The sequence below is a fragment of the Otolemur garnettii genome, unplaced genomic scaffold (genome assembly GCF_000181295.1).
Source record: "Otolemur garnettii isolate 467f Iridium unplaced genomic scaffold, OtoGar3 scaffold00090, whole genome shotgun sequence".
In the NCBI taxonomy this organism is placed as follows: Eukaryota; Metazoa; Chordata; class Mammalia; order Primates; family Galagidae; genus Otolemur; species Otolemur garnettii.
This window is the reverse complement of record NW_003852485.1, coordinates 7,555,468-7,579,531: the sequence shown is the minus strand read 5'-3', so window position 1 is coordinate 7,579,531 and position 24,064 is coordinate 7,555,468. Positions and strand designations below refer to the sequence as shown.

General features: G+C 41.4%; 1 protein-coding gene across 1 annotated transcript in view; it reads right to left on the bottom strand.

The window, feature by feature from the left end:
- Positions 1 to 1,417: 1,417 nt before the first annotated feature.
- CERS6 (ceramide synthase 6) overlaps positions 1,418 to 24,064 on the bottom strand; it is a 302,263-nt gene continuing 279,616 nt past the window's right edge. Inside the window, exons 9-10 of the mRNA XM_003795162.3 lie at positions 5,071 to 5,227; positions 1,418 to 2,163 (exon numbers count right to left, since the gene is read on the bottom strand). Of these exons, the coding sequence (XP_003795210.1) occupies positions 2,011 to 2,163; positions 5,071 to 5,227 (310 nt within the window). The 3' untranslated portion in view covers positions 1,418 to 2,010. The remainder of the gene's footprint in view (positions 2,164 to 5,070; positions 5,228 to 24,064) is intronic.

Below are 24,064 nucleotides of genomic sequence, written 5' to 3'. Positions count from 1 at the left end.
AGTTGATCTTCTTGAAATTCTTCTTCTACCCTAGTGTCACTTGAGCACTCTGGTTCTCCGGCTGCTTTCGTCTATCTTGAAAGCTTGCCCCAGACAAGTTCTGATGACTAAGTCTTTTTGGCATTTTCTGATTGATTTTACAAAATTAGCCATCTACAAATTACATGCCTGTTTTGTGAAATAAAATAGTAAGGCCCTACAAGCCGAATTAGTTGCACTGTTTTCTCAATAAACAAGTAGACATATTTCCAAGACTCTTCAATTATTACTAAGGATCAAACCAGACACATGCTATCTCATAAATAGGTGGGGCGGAGGGAGATAATAGTATAGTGAGAAGGTTTTGTTGGGAGCATTCTTTTAACTATTATCTCACAGTTTTGCAAATCGTGGGCACAAAGCTTTACTTTTTTTTCACAAAATCAGACTGAACGTGAATGGCTCGGACAGGATGGGCCATCTCTAGTATTTGGCAGTTGTCTTCGCTGTACCCCGATTCTCACATTTGTATTACTGCATTTTTGTCTTGGACTCTTGTTTTCGATAGTGGTCTCTTTGATTTATGAAATAAGTATCTGCAATCCCTTTTTATTTGCTCTTACTGAAAGCTAGAAGAGATAAAAATCTTTGGCTTACGTATGGTTTTCTGTACCTAAGTAACACTGCCATCCATCCAAGAGCCTTTCTTTATGGAAACGCCAGTGATAGTCCTAATTTCAGTTGTTATCACTGCTCAATGGAATTTCTGTTTTTCTGGAAATAGCTGCATGTGAAAACACATTCCTGGAAATGAAGCAAGTCTTCCAAGAAGCCTTGGAGTGCAATGATACTGTTTCTCCTCGTAAGAAACTCATCTTGGGTAACGTTTAAGGAGGAAAGCAAAAGGAAAAACAGTTGTTCTCCCATCGGCTTTATTTTGTGTAGCAAAATAAAAACAAGATCTAACACTAGATAGGGCTTTCCTTAAAAGTTGGTGGCAATAAAGTGCTTTGCCCTGGAGGTGATCTTTGCCAACTCTTGGAAGACTCCTTTTTTCTTATCCCCAAATATACTCACTCATCTTCTTTCTGTAGTCACGTGACAGGAAACTGTGCTAATTACAGGGGGAGTGGCAAGACCTGGTTGAAATCAGTTACTCTATTTATGCTATTCCCAGAACACCGGACACATCCCCAGTACTACAAGTGATTTCTTTGTTACTATGAGCTTAAGCAAACGTCCTTCTTCAGAGTCAGTGCACTGACCTCATCATTAGAGAGAGAAACAACTCTGTAACCTGCAAGGTTACCTCCCATCACACTCACTGAGAACCCACTATCACACTACCTGAGAAGTGAGAGTGCACTCACTTGGCTGTGTGCACAAGAAATGAAGTCTATTCCAAAGTAACTTAAGACAAAACAACTTTTTAAAAGTCCTCCAATGACCGTCGTCTTTAATTTGAACTGCTAATTGACCATGAAGAATGACAATTAGAAACCTAGCTCATCCTTTTTAAACAGTCGCTGGAACTACACAGGCCATTTCAAAATGGGCACAGGGACACAAAGAAAGCAAACCTATTCAGAGCTGTGCGAGAATTCTGCACTGGGCTTTGCTTATACTAAGTGACAAATTAAGCTGATGCTCAGGCACGGCACATGGGACCACAGCAAGAGAAAGGGCCAGACGCAGATGAAGCATCTCCTTCACTGTCACGAACCCAGAGAGGAAAAGGAGTGAGGAAACTCTCTGTTGTCCATAGATTTACAAACAAATACAAAAAATAAATAATATGCTAAGACAGTACAAATGCAAATACTGTTCCCTTGTGTCAGTTACATACAGCATGCCTACATAGAATGGTAATTCTTCTTCATTCACAGACAGGACACATGGCAGTGCACTATTCAAAATGCTTTGATTTTGTTTCGGGTGCTGAGATATTATGAAAGCAACTGCATTGGCAATTTATTAAATACTTCCAGGAACAAACAGTTCACTTTGTTCGGGACTTGTCGTTTGGGGGAATCAATCATCCACAGAGCAGGGGCCAGTCAGGAGATAACCGTTGGTACCACTGGTGCCATTGGTGGTTGTCGCAGTGTGGGGGTTCTTCCCTGGAGGCTCTGAGTCCTCCTCATCTGAGCTGGACTCAATATCACTTCGGTCATCCTTGGACACCTGTGGAATACAAGAAAGTGAGTGTAACTGGCTCCTCAGAAATCATCAAGGCACAGCACGCTCAGAAGCACATGCAGTCATACATGAAGGGAAACAGATCCAAGTGCTGAAAAAACAGAGCACAAGATCTGGCCAGAGTAGTGAGCTTCCTCTCACTGAAGGGGTACAGTTTGGGTGACAGTCAGTTATGAAGGAATGTGGGTGGGTGGGTTTGGGCATCACAGAGGACTGGACCAGAACTCTCTATGGTACCTTAGATGCTGAGAACGTACTAGACCATGCATCTGATTCTGACCCAGAAGGTGACATCCTGTAGCACAGGAATCTGGTACAAACGAATCTGTGCTCACTGTGGGCACATCCTCCTCAAGAACACTTAGAATCAGCTGTCACCACACTAACGGACACTTCCACCAGCTCAGAACACTAACGAAATCCTTCCTGTTTGGCTCTGTAATGCATTGTGTTATGACTTAATTTGTTTTTCTTTTATGTCTGCTAAAATTAGTTAGGGATCTTGTTTTATATGTCACATATACCAACGGCAGCAGGAGGCATTTTAAGACCTTGCAAGGTGAGGTCTAGCTAGAAATATTTTCTGAGAAAAATCCACTGACTGGGTGATCAGGACTTGACTCTCATCGCTCCCAAGTTTCTACTCCATCCAATTTAATCAAGTAATGAGGATGGCAAAGCAGGAACCCGGATATAAATCCACACATTACCATAAAGAATGAAAAAAAAAATCCTACCGTCTAGCAAGAAAGTAATTTTTAGGATAATTAGGAAAATCTGCTATTGCTTTTAAAATAAACACTTCCTACTCTATAAGTCTAAATTGTGGTGAGCACATTTTTTGCCCAGCAGGTCTTGGGATTCATAAGAGCATTATTTGCTTTTTAAGCGGGTAGCAAAGGGGACCTGGCTTTATGGAAATTTCCCCAATCTGTATGCCACCACCACACTTTGACTTGAGAATCCTGAACCCCACCTGGACATGAGAAGCCAATGTCACTGTGGGAGCAGGGGCCACCTCTCTTGGGTGGGTGGGGACGGGGATGGGAGAAAGTAAAAGCTGAGAATTATCACTCCATTTCAAGTAGTAGGGGAACAAATATCGTAAAAAATGAACCTCCCTCCAATGCCCCATGACATGAGACTGAGCCCACATAGATCATCTCCAAAAACATTTCAATACTGAGACACCAAAATGACTAGATGGCAAAAAACTTTAACTTAAAAATCATGGGTCAAAAAGGCAGTGTTACAGTGAAGCTCCACTGTGTTTCTAAGTCCGTTAGTCACCAACGAAGCTGCTCCTAGGAAACCCCAGTTTCAGAGAGTAATTAGTTTACACGTGCATGCTTAGTAAGATTATTTTACATTGCACTTGGCAAAATCTACCCTCATGTTACCGTCAAAGAAAGGAATTCAGACTATATCTAAATAACCTGCAGGAAGAAACCCATTGCTATGAGGAACCTTATTGTCCCAAGTGGGGGAGAGCAGTTTAGATATCCTGAAGCCTGAGATCTGTAGTGAAATTAATGATTATCTCTTCATAAAGAAGGAATGAGTTGAAGAGAAGACTGCATGTCCGATAGACACAGCCGTGCGCTAAGAACATAAGGAAGGTGACGCTGTCCTTGTATCTTTAGTTTATACTGATGGCATTGTGCATGCTGATTTAATTTGTAGCCAAATGAAGACAGGAAAAAACTTTAATAGAAAATATATGTTCATTTTACAGAGTGAGAGGTCATAGAGAAAAATGAACTTTATCTTCTAATCAGTGAACTGATCAAAACATGTAGAATTTATATTGGAGCTGACACCGAGAATCAGCTTTGTAGATCAAGACGAGATGGCCTGAGCTCTGCTGTGGAAGAGGCCGGTTCTGCTGACCTTGATGAAGATGAAGTGGTCAAGACTTCCCTGTGGCCCCAGGCAGATCAGGCAAACAGCTGAGGCCCAGGCCTCCGTTCTGCGCTGGGCTGACCCTCTCCCAGGTCCCCCGCTAGTTCTATTTCTCCTACTTCACTTTGGTCTATTTCTGTCTTGTAGCCAACAAGTTAAACACCAATCAAAGAAATGCCTCTTCTCTGTTAGGTCATGCAAAATTTAGCAGAATACAAGCTTACACAAAAGGGCGCTAACACAGCCGCTCCTAGTACCCCTTGCAGCTAATGGAAATGACACCTCACACGAACCCTAGTCAGTGTCAATCAATAGCTCAGACAGAACAATACACACAGCAACAGAAGCATCTGTGTGCCCCTCCAACAGGCAGGCGGCACCCAGGACAGGGACAGCAAGCGTGAGAAACTTACATGTAAGGGGTTCCACTTCCCAGCCTTCCGGGGTGGCAGAAGGAAGAGAATAAATGAGAAAATGTCACAGAGAACGATCTGGAAAAGTCACTGCTCTACACTGAGGTGCTGAGGCTCAGGAAGCTTTATGGGAATCAGCTTATGGGTCTGTTTTTAACCAAAAAGATATAAACTAAATTTCGCTGGAGAAGTCATAAATGGATTTATTCTTTCATTGGAGAGAAAGGTTGGTTTAAACAGGTACATTGCACCAAGCACCTCTTCTCATTAAATTTCTTTTCTGTATAATCAGAGAAGGAACAAGGGGGACAGAGGGGAAGAAAGAACGCAAGGAGTTACACATCATCATTCAGTCTGAAATTACAAATGCCGATCGTGGGGCAGCAGCAGCGCAGCGATGCTTAAGAGACAAGCACGAAAATTGGGTTTGTGTTTCTGAGTGGGTTTGCTCAATTTTGAAAAAATATTTCAGATTTCATCAAAACTGGTATTGACAAATAGCTGATCTACAGAAACCCTCCCCCTAATTTTTTTTTTTTTTTCTGAGACACCTTAAAAAAAGCGAGTTGCCGCTTACCTTGCCTCTTGAAACAGCTTTGCAGGCTATTTTTATGATCAAGTAAGACCAGAAGCAGTTCATCCCTTGTACTAGCATCAGCAGCAGGTTAAAAACCCACCAGGAAGGGAAAGGTCCAATGATCTCCCAGCTTTCAAATAACGTGGTATTTAACACCCTAAGGAAAAGAAGAAAGTAATTATTGAACAAAGCATTTCATTTTACTTTCAAAGGAACTCTAGTTACTGCCCAGAAGCACAAGGTCAACGATGGGTCTTAACTGCTCCCTTTGGAAGTGTGGTCTGAAAGCCTCGCAGGTACTGAGAAGTCAGCCCCGGAATAACGCCCCAGGAGCATGACTTTCGTGGTGCTTCTAGCTCAAATAGTATACTTGCCCCTAATCACCTTTTAAAAAATTGTAGCAAAATACATATAACACAAAATTACCATCTTAACTATTTTTAGGTGTACAGTTCAGGGGCACTGAGTTCACACTGTTGCGCTACCATCACCACCATCCATCTTTAGAAACTTTTTATCTTACAAAACTGAAACTATGTACCCATTGAACAATAACTCCCCATTCCATCTAGCCCTGGTATCTACCATTCTGCTTTCCAGCTCTATGAACTGATTACTTTAGGGACTTCATGTAAATAGACTCAGACAGTGTTTCTGTCCTTTTGTGACTGGCTACTTGATGTCCTTAAGGTTCACCCATGTTGTAGCATGTGCCACAATTTTCCTCCTTTATAAGGCTCAATAAGAAGTATATACCACATTTTTTGTAGCTATTCATCCATTGATAGACACATGGGTTGCTTCCACCTTCTGGCTATCACAAATGCTGCAGCTATGAGCATGGGTGTACAAATATCTCTTTCAATGTCTATCTTTTGGGTATATATACATTCAACTCCAGAAACATTAGGTGAGTACAAGCCATATGCACAGCACAGTGGCAGTGAGAATATGAGTGAGATTTAGGCTTACACCTATAGGGAGCCATAGTGGGTCCTTAATTTTGTAAGGTTTTCCCTGGGAAAGAACTGACAATTGAAAGACATCATTTTGAACCGATGCCTTGGAATCAGTATTGAAAGCATTTTTTTTTAATAAAAATTATTAAGAGTACAATGAATGCACTTAGTTTTAGTTTCATTTGAACGGAAAGTGGCCCTGTATAAATAGCAATGACTAATGCATTGTGCTATTCATTATAAATTAGGCTTAGTTGGGTTATAGGCTGAGAACCTTTTCATCATTAGGCAGCTAGCACTGGTGCTCCTGCTTGGCTTAATTGGAACAGGGAGTGAGAGCACTTGCTGGCAGGATGGCAGTCACGTTAATTTCTGAAACTGCATCTGAATTCACAGGCTTTGCCATGACAGTCAGTGGCACCTCTGATTACTGTTGAGATGCTGCCTCAAAGTAAAAGGATGTCTCTAAAAATTGACTTGGAGAAATACCATCAGTGCACCAAATGGATATCCCTCTCAGTGGAAAGCTTGGTAAGAAAAACAACATATCAGGAATTTAGACCAGGGAAGAGGAGAGAGAACATCTGAACTCTGAACACAGAAAACCCAGGCGAGAGCCAACGTCTGGCCCCAGAATGTTACTGTTGAGGAAATTATGATTTTTGAGTGAACTATGTACTGTAATGATGCCATTACACATCTGTGGTGACAAAGCTCAGAGAGTGGTTGTCTCTGCGGGAGGAATGACCAGGAGGAGGGTTGAGGGACACCGGAAACTTCCATATCTTAATCTGGGTGATGATTACACGGGCTACACACATCTAAATAGGTACAAATGTAAAAGCTGATCAAGCTGTATAGATCTGTGTACAATACTATATGTGAATTGTATCTCAAAATGGAAGAAAGTGCTCTTGTGGGTCAAACAAAACAGACATGTACCCTGCCAATTTGCATATTTATGTTTGAATAATTACCATGATATCAGTGTTTTTCCTCCAAGATTATCTGTATTCAACATATGGTTTCCAAAAAAACAAAATTTTTTTCTCTAAATAATAGTTACTCTACAGCAAGGGTCCTCGAACTTTTTAAACAGGGGCCAGTTCACTGTCCCTCAGACCATTGGAGGGCCGGACTGTGGGCCCTGGGACAAGTCGGCTGCTAAGCAGGATAGGCAGTGGCGGCAAAAACCCCCGGTGGGCCGGATAAATGTCCTCGGTGGGCGCATGTGGCCTGCGGGCCGTAGTTTGAGGACACCTGCCCTACAGCATCAAATCTCTACCTCTGCTTAAACTCAAATGGTAGAGGAGATGGGAGCAGAAGGAACAGATACCCTGGTGAGTCCCAGCATGAAAAATGCTTGGTCTCCACAGTACACGCTCCCCTCTAAAAATTTTGTCAAATAATGCAACAATAAAAGCTCCAATCTGGGCTTTTTTCTTCTTGCCTGATTCTTGACAAACACGGGTGCCTACAGGGCAAAGCTGGGTCCCATGCAATTCACTAGCAATGTGCAGCTGTTACCATCCCAATGGCTTAGCCTCAGTGGGTGACTTTAATGAATCATAAGATTGTGTAACAACGTGGCTATGTCCTGCAGTTACTTTCACTCATTCTTCATCTTAAAATTAATCACAATAGAAATGTCATATAGGACATGGAGGGTACGCATACATTCATCCAGAAAAGTTTACAACCATTTTTGTTAAGCAAAGAAAAAAAGTATGGTCTCCTTTTAATAAGCTATTTAAGGCTGCAGGCATTCACATTCTAAAAAGCAATGTGACTTAAAGCACCCTGCTTTCCCCTTAAGGATGTCACAAAGCTCTGTGCAGAAACATCCCCATTGGTATCTTATTCCCCCAAATTGCCAATCTCAATTTTTTCATTCTTACCACAACTCCCAAGTGAGTGTTTAAATGAATTCTGTTCAATATGTAAACTTAGATGAGCAGTCTCCCTTTCAGCCCTATGGATCTTAGTTTAAAATTCACTATGGACATACAGCTAGGCACACATCTTGGTGATGGTGATGCTGAAGACAGACCAGCTGATCTCACACTAGATATGTGTAACAGGTGAATGTTTCTGATGAGACCATGGCCCCTGGCCGTGGCAAGCAGTCACCAGTTTGGCTCCATGCCTTCTCCCCAAAGAGCTCTATATGAGCCCTGAGTTGCATGTTTCTGGAATGATCTCTACGAACAACAATAATTACAGCTGTGTGAAATTCTAAAGAGAACCAGGATTATTTCTCTGGGAAACAGACTCAAGGCTTCATTTTGAGGCATGGAGATTTTATTTTTTTGAGACAAGGTCTTGTTCTGTTGCCTTGCCTAGAGTCAGTGATGTCATCATAGCTCACCGCAGCCTTTGAAATAAGTGACCGTAGGGGCCTTCAGCAATGAGTTATGCACCACTTTTTCTAGGATGAGTTCTCAGACTTAATTATCTGACCTTGTCTATGTGTACCAGGCCTTTCCTGCTTAAAATGACCTATTTGGGCTTAACTGGTTTCCACACTTTAGTCCACCCCCTCAGCATTTAAATCCCAATAGAATTATCTCTGTTACTGAAAATCATAAGATGCCTTTTGCTATTATCCTGTCAGAAATATGAAAGTTTTAAGCTACAGAATCACAGATCTCTTTGTAAATTCAGCTCAAAAAGTGGGAACGCCGGCCCTGTGCCTTTTGCTTTGCTTTTCTCTGTGAAAGGGTTGAAGTCCATACCTCCAAATAGCCTTTACTTGAGGAAAAGGTCAAGTAAGGCTGACTCCTGCTAGGCTGGTAGAAATCTAAGAGAAACTAACATTCCAGAGATTTACTCTTCCAAAGGTTTTCTAAAAGAGTCTAACACCATCCTCCCATCCTCGTAGGGGCAGGATGGAAGAACAGGCTCTGAAACCTTCCTAAACTTGCACGCTCCTCCCTTGAAGGGCTGCTTTCTGCTCACATCCATTGGCGGGGCCAGTCCCAGGATGACCAATGGCAGACTGAGATCTCCTAGGCCCAAGGGCAGGAGGAAAATCCTCCTAAAATGTTATGGGCTTCCTTGTCTTTTTCTTCTTTTCCCTTGCCTTGGGGATACGCATGGTATGTTTTTGTAGGGGTGAGGGGACATACAGCTAAATTTGGACCCATTTGGAACTCTGGCTCTTTGTTTTAGCTTTGACGTTTCTGGGTCTAATCAATTAAGTCAGTTGAAGTAGTAAAGCTTGGCATACGCTGAAAATCCTGGAAGTGCTGCTGGAAAGAGAAAAACGTATCAGAGGCCTGCAGTCTTGAGGGATATTCTGCACCATATTATCTTTATTAGCTTTTGGTTGACAAGAGAGACACAATAAACATGTTTTTAACAAAGAAATGACTCCCCAGAGTAAGACAGAGTTGATGAAATTGACTTGTAAGATGCTCAAAATCAAGGGAAACAAACAAAAAGAAATAAAAAGCCCTGGGAGAGTGAAAGAGTGAATGCAGGGATTTTAGCTAAGAAAAATGTGCTCTTGTCGGCTTTACAAGTTTGAAAGAAAAATAACACACACCAAACTGTACGGATTGAATAACAAGTCAATCGATCCACAAAAACATAATCATAGCATTCTGGTTAAAAAGAATTGAAATAATGTTAACTACTGGGATAACTGCTGTGGAGTATGATGGATGTGCCTGGAGTGTGGGTGGGAAGGGAGCTTACTCAAAAGAAGGGGCAGCACTGAGCATGACAACTGAGCTGGAAGTCAAAACGCCTCCTTTCCAGGCTCCATTCTTGCCTTCACTTGTTCTAGGATGTGAATCTTTGGTTTTTTCCTAAGTTGAAGCTTCTTCATCTATAAAATAAAAGCCTAACATGATTCCTAAAAGTTTCTTAAATTCTAACGTCAACGGCTTTATGAATTCTTATGTTTTCCGATTTACCTACAATTTCACTTATTCTGATCATTTCCTCCATGTCTAAGACATCCCTTATGGGCAGACACATTCCTCTCAAGGGAGTCATGTTTATCTCTCTGAATTTGCACCAACAGTCAAGGCCAAGGAAACCTGACGAAAGGTTTGGTTTTGTTATTTTACTGCTATATATATGAGACATCGATTCTCAGCCTTTTGGCTCAGACCAAGTGTAGATATATGAGGATAAGAAATAGAAACAAGGTGGAAAAAGTATAAAACCCTGTCTTTAGGAAGAAACCAAAGGATGTCAGGCCTTGAGCAAACTCTGCAGAATTCTGGGTCCCAAGCATGCTGGAATGGTGTGCACAACCCTTAGCGTTCAGCAGCAGGCCATTGAAATCAGACTCTAGTGGCTTATTAGACTCTAGGATTGCTTATTAAGCCCTCCTGTTAGGTATGCTGTAGCTGCGTGCTAAGTTCTCTGTTCACACCCCAATCACTCCCTTCCTTGTGTAACCAGGCAGTCAGGAATACAAATACACAAGGTCTAGGCTAGGCATGATGATGGTAGTAGATGGGGGAGTCCACTGCCTTAGCTCATGTCCCTGTTTAATCCAACAAAGCTGGAAGCTATCTGCAACAAGTTCTATGACATTGTTCTTTTTAATTTTCAATCTATGTCCAAAGTTTGAGATATGGACTATATAGCTGGATGCCACTGGACACAATCCAGTGTCAAACAGTAAATGTGCTTGTATGTATGTGTATATATATGTATATATGTGTGTGTGTGAGTATAGTTTCTAAAAGATGAGTTCTTTCTATGTTGCCATGGCTAGTCTCAAACTTCTCCAGCTCAAGTGATCCTCCTGCTTCAGCCTCCAAAGTAGCTGGGACTAAGGTATGTACCACTGTGACAGGCACAATCAATATTCTTAAGTTTTTTTTTCTCCCTATGACTGGTATATTAAATACAAAAAATGACATCTTCTAAAATTAAGATGACATTTCAGTTCTCTCTCCCCCACCAGTGCAACCATATTCCTGAGAAGAATTTTAAGATAGATAATACTTTGTATCTATAATTAAAGATTTTACAAATAAGTATGAGAGAATCAAGCCATTGGTAATGAAGGTAGAATGTTCTAAATATAATAAATGCGCCAGGGAACATTTTGAGCAAAGGTAACTGTAGTCTGCAAAGCCCAGGATACACATCAGACATCGTGAATGGCTCGACAGGGTACTGGAAGGCAGCAGTGAAAGGAGTGCTGTTTGGCATCATTTTGTGGAAGGTCTTTCTTGCTGAGAAGAGAAGTTTGAACTGATGTGGGAAACAAGGGAAATCCTGGACAATTTGGGAACCTTTGGTGAGAGGACTAGATTAAGGCCTTGATTTAGGAAGACACTTAGGGAAACTCTGTTTGGGATGGTTTCCATTAGCAGAAGGGGATGTGTGGATGCTGGTTAGAGGACCCTGCAGAGATCTTGGCAAGAGGGTCTTAAAAATTAAAGTGAGACAGAGAAATGTCTTTGAGAAACATAACTGCTCTTTAAAAAGACTGCCCAGTGATTACAGTTCATGGGAACAAGTACTCCAGAGAAGTGTGGAGAAGTGAGAGAGAAGGTTGAATAGGAAGAATGAGATTTTTTTTTTTTTTTTTTTTTTTGAGACAGTCTCACTCAGTTGCTCTGTAGTTGAGTGCCCTGGTGTCATATATCACAGTAACCTCAAATTCTTGGGCTCAAGCAATCTTCTGTCTCAGTCTCCCAAGTAGCTGGGGCTGTAGGTGCCTGCCACAATACTAGGCTAGTTTTTCTATTTTTGATAGAGATGAGGTCTTGCCTTGCTCAGTCTGGTCTCAACTCTTAAAGCTCAGGTGATCACCTACCTTAAGCTCACCTACCTCCCAGAGTGCTAAGATTACAGGCGTGAGCCACCGTGCCCAGCTAAGAACAAAGCTTGATTTGCTGACAGCACTGGTTCTCCCAGCAGAGTCTGCACCTACTTCCCTATTACTCAATCATGCTCTGTCCTCTAGTACCTTACTAGGGCAATGACGAAGTACCTGATACAGACCACACCCTACACCACCTTCTTAGTCCCTTTCTCTTTAGGAAAAGTCATCAACTCATCTATCACAACCAGTTGTTAGTATCGTGGTAAGCAAGACATTTCGTCTAGATACTCACTGCTGTAACCTCACTTGTGTTGACATTTAGAATCCATTTTGAGGGAGGGATAAAAAATTACCCACTGGGTGCAATGTACACTATTCGGGTGATGGGTACACCAAAAGCCCTGACTTCATCACTGTACAATCCATTCATGTCTACCCACAAAACCCGCTGGAGTAATAATTTTAAAGTAAGAACTAAAAGGGAAAAACAAATTCACTTCAAGTTAACAAGACTTTTGGCCAGAGTTATTGCCACCACTAACCTTTAGCTCAGTGATCGTACCTATCTTTTGCATCTATAACGTGTAAGCAAGTGAAGGTGGCAAGAGGAGCTTCGTTATTTGATAATCAAGAAAGTTAAGTGGAATTACCTTTATTTTTAAGCTTAAGTTTGTACCGTAAGCCCAACACTGCTGGGAACTGTGGGAATTCATAAAGAACTCCAGGTGAGGAGCTGGGGCTGGAATATAAAGTGGTATATTTCATTTTGCTGATAACATTACTATATGAACCACAATGTACACATCTATTGAGCCTAGGATTCTCTTCCCAAACATTTGGCCTAAGGAAGTAATTGGGGATTTGTGAACAGGTTTATCCATTTGTGAAGATATTGGCTTCAGGATTAATTATAACACCAAATCCCTAGTGATAGTCTAACTAATGTCCAAAAATAAGGCACTGATAAATAATGACCTTTTAATATGGTAGAACACTCTGTAGCCAAAAAATTATGGTATAGAAAGATATTTAATGAAATGGGAAAATGCTCAGAGTAAAATGTTAAATGAGAAAAGCAAAGGTGTAAGACAGTATGTGCAGGATGATCTCATTTTGGTAGAGAAAAAATATGTAATTCTAAGCATATAAAACATGAGCAACAAAGACATCAAACCATGAACAGTGGTTATTTCAGGGTTATGGGATGGTGATTTCTTTTTCTTTTGGTTTTGTACATTCTACAAAATTTCTATAGTATTTATAATAAGCATGTATGTATCACATAAATATTAGCTATTTTTTAAAGTTTGAGGAAACCACATGAGAATGATAGTATACACCCAAGTGTTAATAAAAGCCAATATAGGTCTTAACTTGGTCAAAGAGTACAATAGACTTCTGCAGAGCCAAATGGATTTCCAGAGAATCTCAGAGCCCCAGAGGGGCTGCAGCTTCTCTTGGCCAGATACCATTCCCTGTGAAGTCCCATCTTCCTGCTCCAGGAGAGAAGTGACTGGAAGCAGTGAGACGACCCAAATGCTCCCCTCCTTCTGCCTGGACTGTCAAGGAAAGGGTGGGGGCAGCCCCCAGTGAGCATGTTGTTCCTTGGGAACACCAAGACAGGTGGCTGGGGAAGAGGAGGGCACAACTATGGGGGAAGCACCTGCTTACCTGGATGGGCTGATATATTTCTTACTCCAAAGACAGTTTTTTTGTTTTTCTTTTTTTTGAGACAGAGCCTCAAGCTGTCCTCCTGGGTAGAGTGCCATGGCATCACAACTCATAGCAACCTCCAACTCCTGGGCTCAAGCGAGTCTCCTGCCTCCGCCTCCCAAGTAGCTGGGACCACAGGCACCCGCCACAACGCCTGGCTATTTTTTTTGGTTGCAGCCGTCATTGTTGTTTGGCAGGCCCAGGCTGGATTCGAACCCGCCACCTTAGGTGTATGTGGCTGGCACCCTAGCCACTTGAGCCACAGGTGCCAAGCCCAAAGACAGATTTTTAAATTCTACATGAACAAAGGCAAACAGCTCTCTAAATTCATCCAAGGAATCTAGAGAGGATAGAGAAGGGTCAACTTAAGTTTTGTAATACGCAAAATGTATATCTTTTGTCTCTGGAATATGGGTTTGTTGGCCACATGTGGACTTTTTTCCAGGGTGGCCAATATTTAGAGCTTAATAGCTGCCTAAGAACCATGAAAACTGCCCAGCCTCTGTACTTCTCTTCTACTCTCTTATGTTGTGACTTTGCAAGAAATGAGAGAGAGAGTGCACTTCTGGGAACTAGGGGTACAATACCTCAAAATCTGGTCTTTGGGGAAGGAGGAAATGGTAAGAAGAGGAAGAGGGCAAGAGAGAGGGGGGAGCAGGGATGAGAGGGCGGGAACAGGGCAGACAAAAAGGAGAGATCCTTGTCCCCAGAACACTGCAGGTGCCTATATTGTAGGTCAGGGCAGGCCCTGCACAAATGCAGGGCAGCATTTAATACTGCGCCTTATCTGGGATTAACTGTTACACTCATAAAAACAAGAGCCATGACACAAATCATGTAAAACCCAGGGTCTGAGATTTGAAAGCTTTTTCTACCAGTAACTACCATGCTGGGAATCTGTCTGGTGTGTTCAATTTCCTGGCAAGCTCAGACTGCATATATCACTTTCCTGAGGAAGAAAGCACGACAAACACAATTTGACTCAAGCAGTCCCCAGGCCAGCCAGGTGGTCAGGGCTCACAGATTCAGGAGTTGGATGGCAATAGGTTGTTCCTGTGCAGAAATCACTGCAAACATATTTGTGTAGTGACTCTAGAGATGGCAGTTTTATTTAGTAAAAATGACTTTCCAATACTTTAAAGATGGCATACAGGGTGTCCTATGGGGTTTCGTCTAAAAATAAATTTTCACAACTCATTTAACTAACAGTTGAAGGTACTCTCTGTGTTTCTACTACTTACATTGAATTTAACTGTGCTTATCCATTCACCTTTCATTAGTTCTTCCATAGTTCCTGATCTTGAACAAAATGCTTACAGTCAATAGGCTGAATGTCAGACTGTGACTCTCACTGAGAGTCAGCAATGGCCACGGCCATACCTCAACTCACAGAAGAAATTTCTTATACACAACTGGCTGCCAGAATGAACAGGGCCTAGCAGGAGTGCGGTTTTCATATGTCCCCTACCTAGATGTGAATGAGAAAAGCACCACATGCTCAGGGGGAAAGTGGACAAAGAGTATGAACACAGTCCACAGAAGAAATATAAATGGGGTTATGAAAACATGGACAAAATGTCCCCCTGTATTAATAATTCCATAAATAGAAATCACAACTAGATACATATACGCTAAAGTGGCTGGACTGAAGTGTCGTGACATCTGTGACCCACTTTCAGACGATGTGGCAAATCTGGGTGTGTGAGTTCGTGTAGGAAGCACAGCAGGCGCTGTCGGTGTGAACAGCAGGTGAGTGCAGGTGAGGGGTTTTAGTGTATTCACTGCATTTGTTTCAAATTTTCTGTGAATCTGAAAATGTTCAAAGTAGGCCAGGCACAGAGGCTCATGCCTGTAATCCTAGCACTCTGGGAGGCTGAGGAAAGTGGACTGCTTGAGTTCAGGAGTTTGAGACCAGTGTGTACAAGAACAAGATCTTGTCTCTACTAAAAGTAGAAAAAATTAGCAAAGCCTTGTGGTGGGTGCCTATGGTCCTAGCTACTTGTAAGGCTGAGGCAAGAGGATTGCTTGCATCCAATGGTTTGAGGTTGCTGTGAGCTGGGCTGATGCCAGGGCACTCTAGCCCAGGCAACAGAGTGAGACTGTCTTTATTAAAAAGAAAGAAAGAAAGAAAGAAAGACACTGTATCATCAAAAATAAAGTGAAAAGTCAATGCTCAAATACATAGTTGGCCAGAGCATAAGTAGGTGAAATATTTACAGAAAATAATCTGGATACATACACACAAACACAGACACACACACACTTCTATAAAGAAGATTTTAAAAAGACTAATAAACCTCAAATTCACCATTATAGTTCTCTCTCTTTAAAGAGGTAAGGGTTACCAATAAAGATATATGTTCACATTTTAAGATATAAAGTTAAAAGATTTACATTCATTTAAGTTTAGAATAAAAACCTAAACACCACACAGCCAGGCCCATACTAGTCCCCAGTCCACTCCTCTTCTCCCTCTCCAAACTCAACACCTGTCTTCTCCCTCACGTTTGTCAATCTTCCTCCTGCTCCAGAAAGGGGCCAAGACCATTCCCTGAGGGTGTTGGTGCTGGTGGTTCTGTCTGTCTGGCTTCTTCCTGTGATCTGACCTTTGTTGTCTGTCTATTTCATGTTAGATATTTGTCCAAGATCTCACTGCCTCCCCTTTCAAAGCATAAGCTCTAGGAGTGCAGCTCTGGCAACACACTTACTAACTCTTTGTAAGATACCGGGTGCAGGCCAGGCCTGGTGGCTCACTCCTGTAATCCTAGCACTCTGGAAGGCTGATGCAGGTGGATCCCTGATGTCAGGAATTAGAAATCAGCCTGAGCAAGAGTGAGATCCTATCTCTAAAACTAGCCAGGCATTGTGGACACCTGTAGTCCTAGCTACTTAGGAGGCTAAGGCCAGAGGATCACTTGAGCCCAAGAGTTTGAGGTTGCTGTGAGCTATGATGCCATAGCACTCTATCAAGAGTAACAAAGTGAGACTCTGTCTCAAAAAAAAATATATATATATGTATATATATACACACGTACACACACACACACATCCCCTAGGTGCTGATGATGGGGGATACTTGAGCCATTCCCATTCCAAGCAGCGGGTGAAGCTCACTTCAGCATCTTGCTGAATATGCTGATAGACAAGTATGGATGGGCAAGGCTGCTCCTCAGACTTCCCTGCAGTATTTACACCCAGAGGCCTAAGTTTTCAGTGTGCTATTCCATGATAATTGGTTTTGGCCTGTTTACTGCCAAGACTTTACTTTTAGCAAAAGCTTTAGATGCACAACAGAAAAAAGAATGAGGACATTAGACTCCTAAAAATAAACTTATTAGGATGGGAGGAAGCAAAGGGGGTGAAAAATCACATTTAGGTTAATACAAAGTGACTTTGGAAGCTGTTCACAATTATAAGAGGGAGTTTACCTAAAAATGCAATCAGTGTAACCTGATTCTTTGCACCCTCAACGAATCCCAGATAATAAAAAAAAATGCTGAAAAAAATGATCAGTACAGCACAAGCAGAACTGAAGCAAACTGCAGTGAAACTCTAACACTATGCATTTTTATCACTGTTCACTGGGATTGTTTTCCTCTGCACAGTAAGACAAACAACAGTCAGGTCAAAGCTCAGACATTTTTCCTTAGTCCTAACTCAAGTTGGGCCTGCAACAACTGTGGAGCCGCCAATGATCTGCTCGTCTCTGGAAGTGAATGCTATGCTGAAACTGATGTTTTTAGATGCCAACTGTCCAACCCTGGGACTTCTGTTGTTTACATGTCCTTTGTGCCATGGAACCAATGCTTACAATGCTTTTGTTGTTGTTCCGCAAACACGGCACAGTAACACCCATGGTCTTTGCATATGGACTATAACACATCTTTATAGCCTGCTGGCCTGAGCTAAGGCCTCCTGCCTTGAAATAAACATTTTACTTATACAGGGTGGACATAAAGTTCCTGTGCAATTTAAAATAGTTTAACATAGTAAACTGCACATGAACTTTATGGACACCCTGTATAAGAACTTTGCTCTCGTTCCCACCATGGTCAATCATATAGTAAAATCATGCTTATGATTCTTTAATTGGTTTTCCAGCTAAGTTCGTCTTTTTTTTTTAATGTTTCAAATCCACATATACATGTACAAGATTGGACAATTAAATCTGTGAACTCATCCTAGAAAAAGTACTACATTCTTCATTGCTGCGTATCACTAAGGTCACCTTCAAAGTACCCCTTGACTACCTGGTGACTGTAATGATATATGGCAATGAGGTATGCAGCAATTTTTCTAGGATGAGTTTGAGAAGGTAATTGTCCCATCCTCGTGTAACTAACCATCTGGCACCTCCTCCTGGATATTGATGAGGCACCTTCAGAACAAAACTGATTATTTCCCTACAACCCTGTTCCTTTCCAGATAACACCACTCCTAGTGCCTCTCCTGTTACTGATCATCATAGCTCCAGTGATGGTTTCACCCCCCCAGTTTTGTAGCTTAGTAAACTGGGGTTAAAGTGAGCAGATGATTTGCCCAGAGTCATTCAGACAGAGTGATGGTGCCAGGATCTGCACACATGCAGGGCTTAACCACAGTCCATTCTGCTAACCACCACCCCCTTACTATAGTTAATGATGATCTGAGCCCTCAACACGTTATTCAGGTCCAAATGGCAGCATCACCCTTCCTACCCTTTGCTATGCCTTCCCTAACCAACGTGGCTACCTGCCCTGTCAATCTCCTAAATTCCTCTGAAAGCCTCTGTCCACCACCACTGCCACCACTCTACTTGAAACCACTGCCATCTCCTATCTAGGCAGTCACAGTCACAGGCTTCAGACTCCCAATTACACTTCGGTTCCAATGATCATAAACAAAACGACAAAGAGAGCAATGAAATCATACGGTATTATTTCATTAGAGAGTGGTAATCCAGATCATCCAGACTATGTGCATTTTAACAAATTAGACTATTACTGAGAACAAATTCAGAACACTTTCTTAGTGTCGGAGTAGATTCACGAGCCCCCAGTGGCCACACTAACCCAGACTCATTCTTCAGATGGGGCTCCAAAGTCATTCCTCAGGGAATCACTGTCTGACCCTCAGAAAAGCACGGATCCTCATGGTCGTGGATGAGCCTTCATAACACTTACCACACTGGAAGTAGGTGATTGATGTCTGCCTTCCTACAGCAAACTCTTCACAATGGGAAGGACTACAACGCTTGCCTTTTTCATCACTGCTCTCAATTACCTAGTCAAGTGTTTGGCCAATGCAGTAGAACTTCCATAGTTGACCACCTCCTTACATTGACCTAATTTTCATAAACCAGACATGCACCATGTGTTCAAGTCAGTACAGTAGGGTTAGTTCCTTATGTTGACCACCTCGGTATGTTGACCAGTTTGTTACAGTCCCTAGGGGGATCCACTTAGAGAGGTTCTACTCTGGTAAGGTTTCCAATATTTGTAGGATATAAGGAATTTTCTATAATCAGAATGACATTAACATTTTCTAGTTCTGAAAATAACAATATAGAAATTTCAAGTTATATATAAAAAGGTAAAGTCCTCTCCTTTCCAATTTTCCTTCAGATTGTGCTTGCTTAGTTTTTATTTCTGCTTGTTGTGAAACAACGTTATGTGATGTGCTATTAAACAGATGTATAAGGAAAAAAAACATGGAATCTTCTCTCACTATGCAGCAAACATGTATATATCCCAGAAAAGAACACAGCACTGATTTTTTTTTCTTGCTCTTTTTTGCCATACTGCACTTTTCAAAATCAGCTCTTAATTGGACCTGGAGAGTATAAGGAACATCCCTCTAAATTTTGATTCTTCTTATCATATCTCTTCCCCCACATTTTTTTCACAGCATGGTAGACGGTAGAATCAGTTGCATCAGTACTATTTAATTAAGGATTCAACTATTTAAGTACAGCCAAAAAAAATAAAAAAAGAAATTAAATAACAGCATAAAGTAACAAGAGTAAATACAAAATAAATGTAAATAATGAGGGAGAATCCGTCTGCCATTCTTCTTAACGCCCTTGAGATAGGGGACAGGAATCTCCTGTGCCCTTGGCCCTTCTCAGTTTTTACCCTAATTGTCTTTCACAGAGTGAGACCGTTTGGTTGCATACATGGTTATTTCAGGAATTTTAATGGAAAATTCCAATATTCTCAACTTTTGCCCCATAAGCAACCTTAGCACCTCCTCCCTGGGTAAGATTCTATTCCGTATTGTACCCTGTTTTCTCCTCTCTGCCTTTCTCAAGATGTTACCTGAGGATGGATACCCTTCTTCCCATTTACTCCCTATTCATTCTTCAAGGTCCAGCTCAAGTATCGTTTCTTCAGTTAAACCAGGCTTGCTTCCTTGCTCAGAACTCATCAAAACTATTATAACCACCATTGCAAAATTTTCTACTTCTGTTTAACTTGTAGTCACCTGCTATGGGCCAGAGCTGGTTGTTCAATGGCAGAACTAGACTGCAAGCTCCCTGGGGGCAGGGGTATCATAGTCATTTTGTATCCCTGATGGTTAGACCTGAGCCTGACTTTTTGATAATTTATATTTGGTATTAAAAAATCATGATATTTTCTTGGATCAATCACCTATTAAAGTATCTGGGATGCAAGCTCCAAGCTATAATGTTCACTTTTACACGTACTCCATCCTTCAATGGACTATTTAATATACTCAAATTCTATTTTAAGGAATGATAGTTAACATTAAGATATTGTTTAAAACTTCTGTGTAAGCCTTCCATAGTCTTAGCACTGTATACATACTGCAGTGTTAAAACACTCATTATATAACAAGGAGACAATTCAGATACATCCCAGAAACATAAAGTAACTACTTTCTGTTTGGTTCCTGATAAACTGCTGTTTTTTTATCATTTAATAATCCTCACTGTCTGTCATTTAAATTTTTCACACCATCCGTCAACAATTGCAAAGCAGAGCTGATTCACACCTCTTGTTCAGATTTAACAAGCTCTGTGCAAACAACTGTTAGCAGAATAAGCAACTGCTTGGCCTTCCACGCTCAACCTGACTTGCTGCAGAGGGGACTCTATCTTAAGTTAAACAATTCACAATTTGAGTCTCTCGCCCTGTATCTGTATGTAGAACTAAGTTTCACATTTAGGTTTTTAGCTTTTATAAATGAAAAACTGAAATACAGTATATCCACAAACAGAAAACAGTATTAACATCCCCACCCCCACCCCACTAAGCACTCTCTGGCACCTTTAACAATGACCAATTCATGGTCAATGTCTTTTCACCTATACTTCTCTCCCCCTGCCTAACTGGATTCCTTAGAAACTAATCCCTAACACCATGTTATTTCATCTTTTAAAAAACCCCTAACCATAAAGCCATCATCACACCTAAAGACATCAACAATAATACTCACCTTCACCTGCTAACCCCATTGAGATCCTACCGCAGAGACACTTCTCAGTATTTCCCTATGTAGACTCAAAGGCTCAAAAGCAGCTGTGCACATGGGGATCCACTATTAAAATGCCAATGCCACTTTCAGGACAAAGGAAAACAGCTCATGCTGTTTAATACTGAATTCAGTTTCTGGAAAGGGGCTGCAATTGTATTTATTTATTCACATATAAAATAAAGAATAAATCATTTGCACCCACACTACCTCATCAAGCTCTACAACCACTATTCTTTCTGATCCTTCTCTAGGGTCATAAACACAGATAATCTGACACCGGAATGCAGCTGTATATCTGAACAAGGGTGTTAGACATGGCAGCCAATCATTTTATAATCTCACATTCCCGCTAATGAATTTCCTAGGAATACTGGTATTAAAGAATTTGAAAGAGGTAGTACTTTTTCAAAAAGCAAATGTCAGTTTTTCAAAAGGTTACTGCAGAATTTTTTTCCTTGCCCATTACACAAAAAGGTCATTTATGAGATGAAGTATCTTTCAGTGAGCCAATATTAAATCTTCCATTGTTGGTGCTCCCTCTCTCCTGGGAGGTACTTAATTGAATCAGTCTTGAAAGGTTCTCATTGTGCTTTTCCTCAGACTCTCTTATGGATTATGGATGCATTCAGAGTGAGTGCAGCTCTAATGGGAATTGAGTCATCCTACTCCTCTGTCTGGCCTCTGTCACCATTACTCTTGCCTCTTAAGAGGCTGCCCTGCTATCAGGTCAAGAAGAGGTCAAGGTGTACAGACACAGGAAGCGATGGCTCTTCATGGGGAACAGAAAAAGAATGGCGGAGAAAGATATGGTATTGCCACCAACTGATCCCCTCAAAACAAATTAATCAAGACAGAGTCAGATCCAGACAGTCACCCAACAGGGCCACAGGTAAGGCAGTATAACAGAATTATTGTCATGGTTTTGAGGGTCAGACAGGGTGAGGGGGTAAAGGGGAAAGCAGGTACCAGGAACATGCTGCCAGCAACCTGCCATGTTGCTGCTGCCACGGCAGGGTCGTCTCCATCTGAAAGCCTGGAAGGAAAGTGCTAGCTATTGGCACAGAATTCTCATCTCTGACTAAATGTTGCAGCTGGACTGTACTTAATTCTTCCCATTCTGATTTGAACAGTCAGAGGTTTTTTCAACTCAAGCCTTATTCCCTCAGAGAACCCTCTTCTTCCTTGGTACCCATCTGAAGTCCACCTGTGTCTGCCTGTAAAGGTCCTTATCTACATGAGTCATCACTTTCACAGATACCATGCTATATAGTGCTTTAAACATCTCCAAGTACTTTTATGTGCATGCTTAGTTAGTACGCACCAAAACTCTTTGCGAGGGAGACTTTACTGTATTTGCTTACAGCAGACGTAATGAAAGCAAACAGAAGAGGGGTGATTTGATGAAGTTTATTAAGAGTAAATCAGTATCAAAATTACTATAAAACTTGAATAGGATTTGTAATTCTTACCTCAGTGTTATTTCTTCATGATCTTAGTTAAGAGTCTATTCTGAAAAAACAACCAGCCCCCAGGCTACTAGGAAATAGATTTCCATTATTCCCAGCCAACACGAGTTCACTGACACAGTCTGTACCACAAACGTTCCTACATACACCTCCACGTGGGAGATGCTGTCATCCTATTCCTCAATCTGGTCTCTGTCCCAATTACTCTTTGTGCTCTATTTTCTAATTCCATCGGGAGGAATGGTTTTAGTAATTGATGAAGTAGATTAAAGAAGATGATAGATTAAAATGATACACATGTACCCTGTAAGTACAAGGTCTGACCATTAAATTTGTGAACTCATCCTAGAAAAAATGCTACATACTCGGCAGTGCCTGTAGCTCAAAGGAGTAGGGTGCCAGCCCCATATGCTGGAGGCGGCGGGTTCAATCCCAGCCAACAACTGCAAAGAAAAAAAAAATGCTACATACCTTCCTGCTGAATATCACTATGGTTACCTCCGAAGTACTCCCCTTGGGAGGCTATACACCAACACCAGAGCCTTGTCCACCCTTCAAAGCAATTTTGGGACTCTTTTTCTGAAGTGACCATCAGAATTGTCTTCATACAAAGAGTGACAATGGTACACTTAACATTGGCAGCACTGCAGAAACAGCTCAGTAAGGTTCCATAGCCTTGGTCTGTCAGTGTTTCACAGCTGTGTTCATGTTGATGTGTGGCAGTGTCCTGCTGAGCGGCATTCATTATTGCGGTTGTGTGTTTTTGTGTGCCATGTGACGACAGCGCTGTCCGTCATTCCAGAAAATGTGCTCCACAATTGCTGTGATGGGTGGACTAGGTGCTGGCATTGGTGCACAGCTTCCCAAGGGAAGTATTTCCAAGGTGACTATAGTGATATTCAGCAATGAGGGAAGTAGCCCTTTTCCTAGGACAAGTTCGTGAACTTAATCGTCAGACCTCACATATATATATATATACACCTTCATTGATTTTTTTCCTAATTTTTTCTTCATTGATTTTTTTTTATGTAGAGACAAGGGTTTTTCTTTTGAATATGAATTCTCTGGATAGCACTCCTTGCATATGACAATCTCAAAATGCAAAGTCTATTTAATTTCCACTTTGGCCTTCTTTGAATGAAAACAGTAAGCCATTTAGAAGCAATCTGAGCTCAGAAGCCTTCTGGATTTTTATGATTCCCCTCCCATTCTTTTCTAATTTCCTCATCTATACTTAATAGTGATTTTTTTAAAGATGCTTTTTAATTTTCATAAGGCATTTAGCTCAAGTTTGTTTATTTATTTATTTCTCATGGATCCTATTTCTCCCAACCGCTTAGTTTTTATATAGTTTATTTAGCCTTCCTATGCCTCCTTTCCCTTCCTTCTGTGCTCTGTCCACCTAGATAAAAATATTTAACTGCTATTGGTGACAAAACCTCACTAGTGTTTCATCCCTGCACTCAGAAGCTCAGCTGGTGCAACGATCATACCCTCAGAGACCTGGAGCAGTCTGATTATAAATATTGTAACAATCTGAACAGAAGAAACAGAATTAGGATGGCAACGGCCTCCTCTCACCC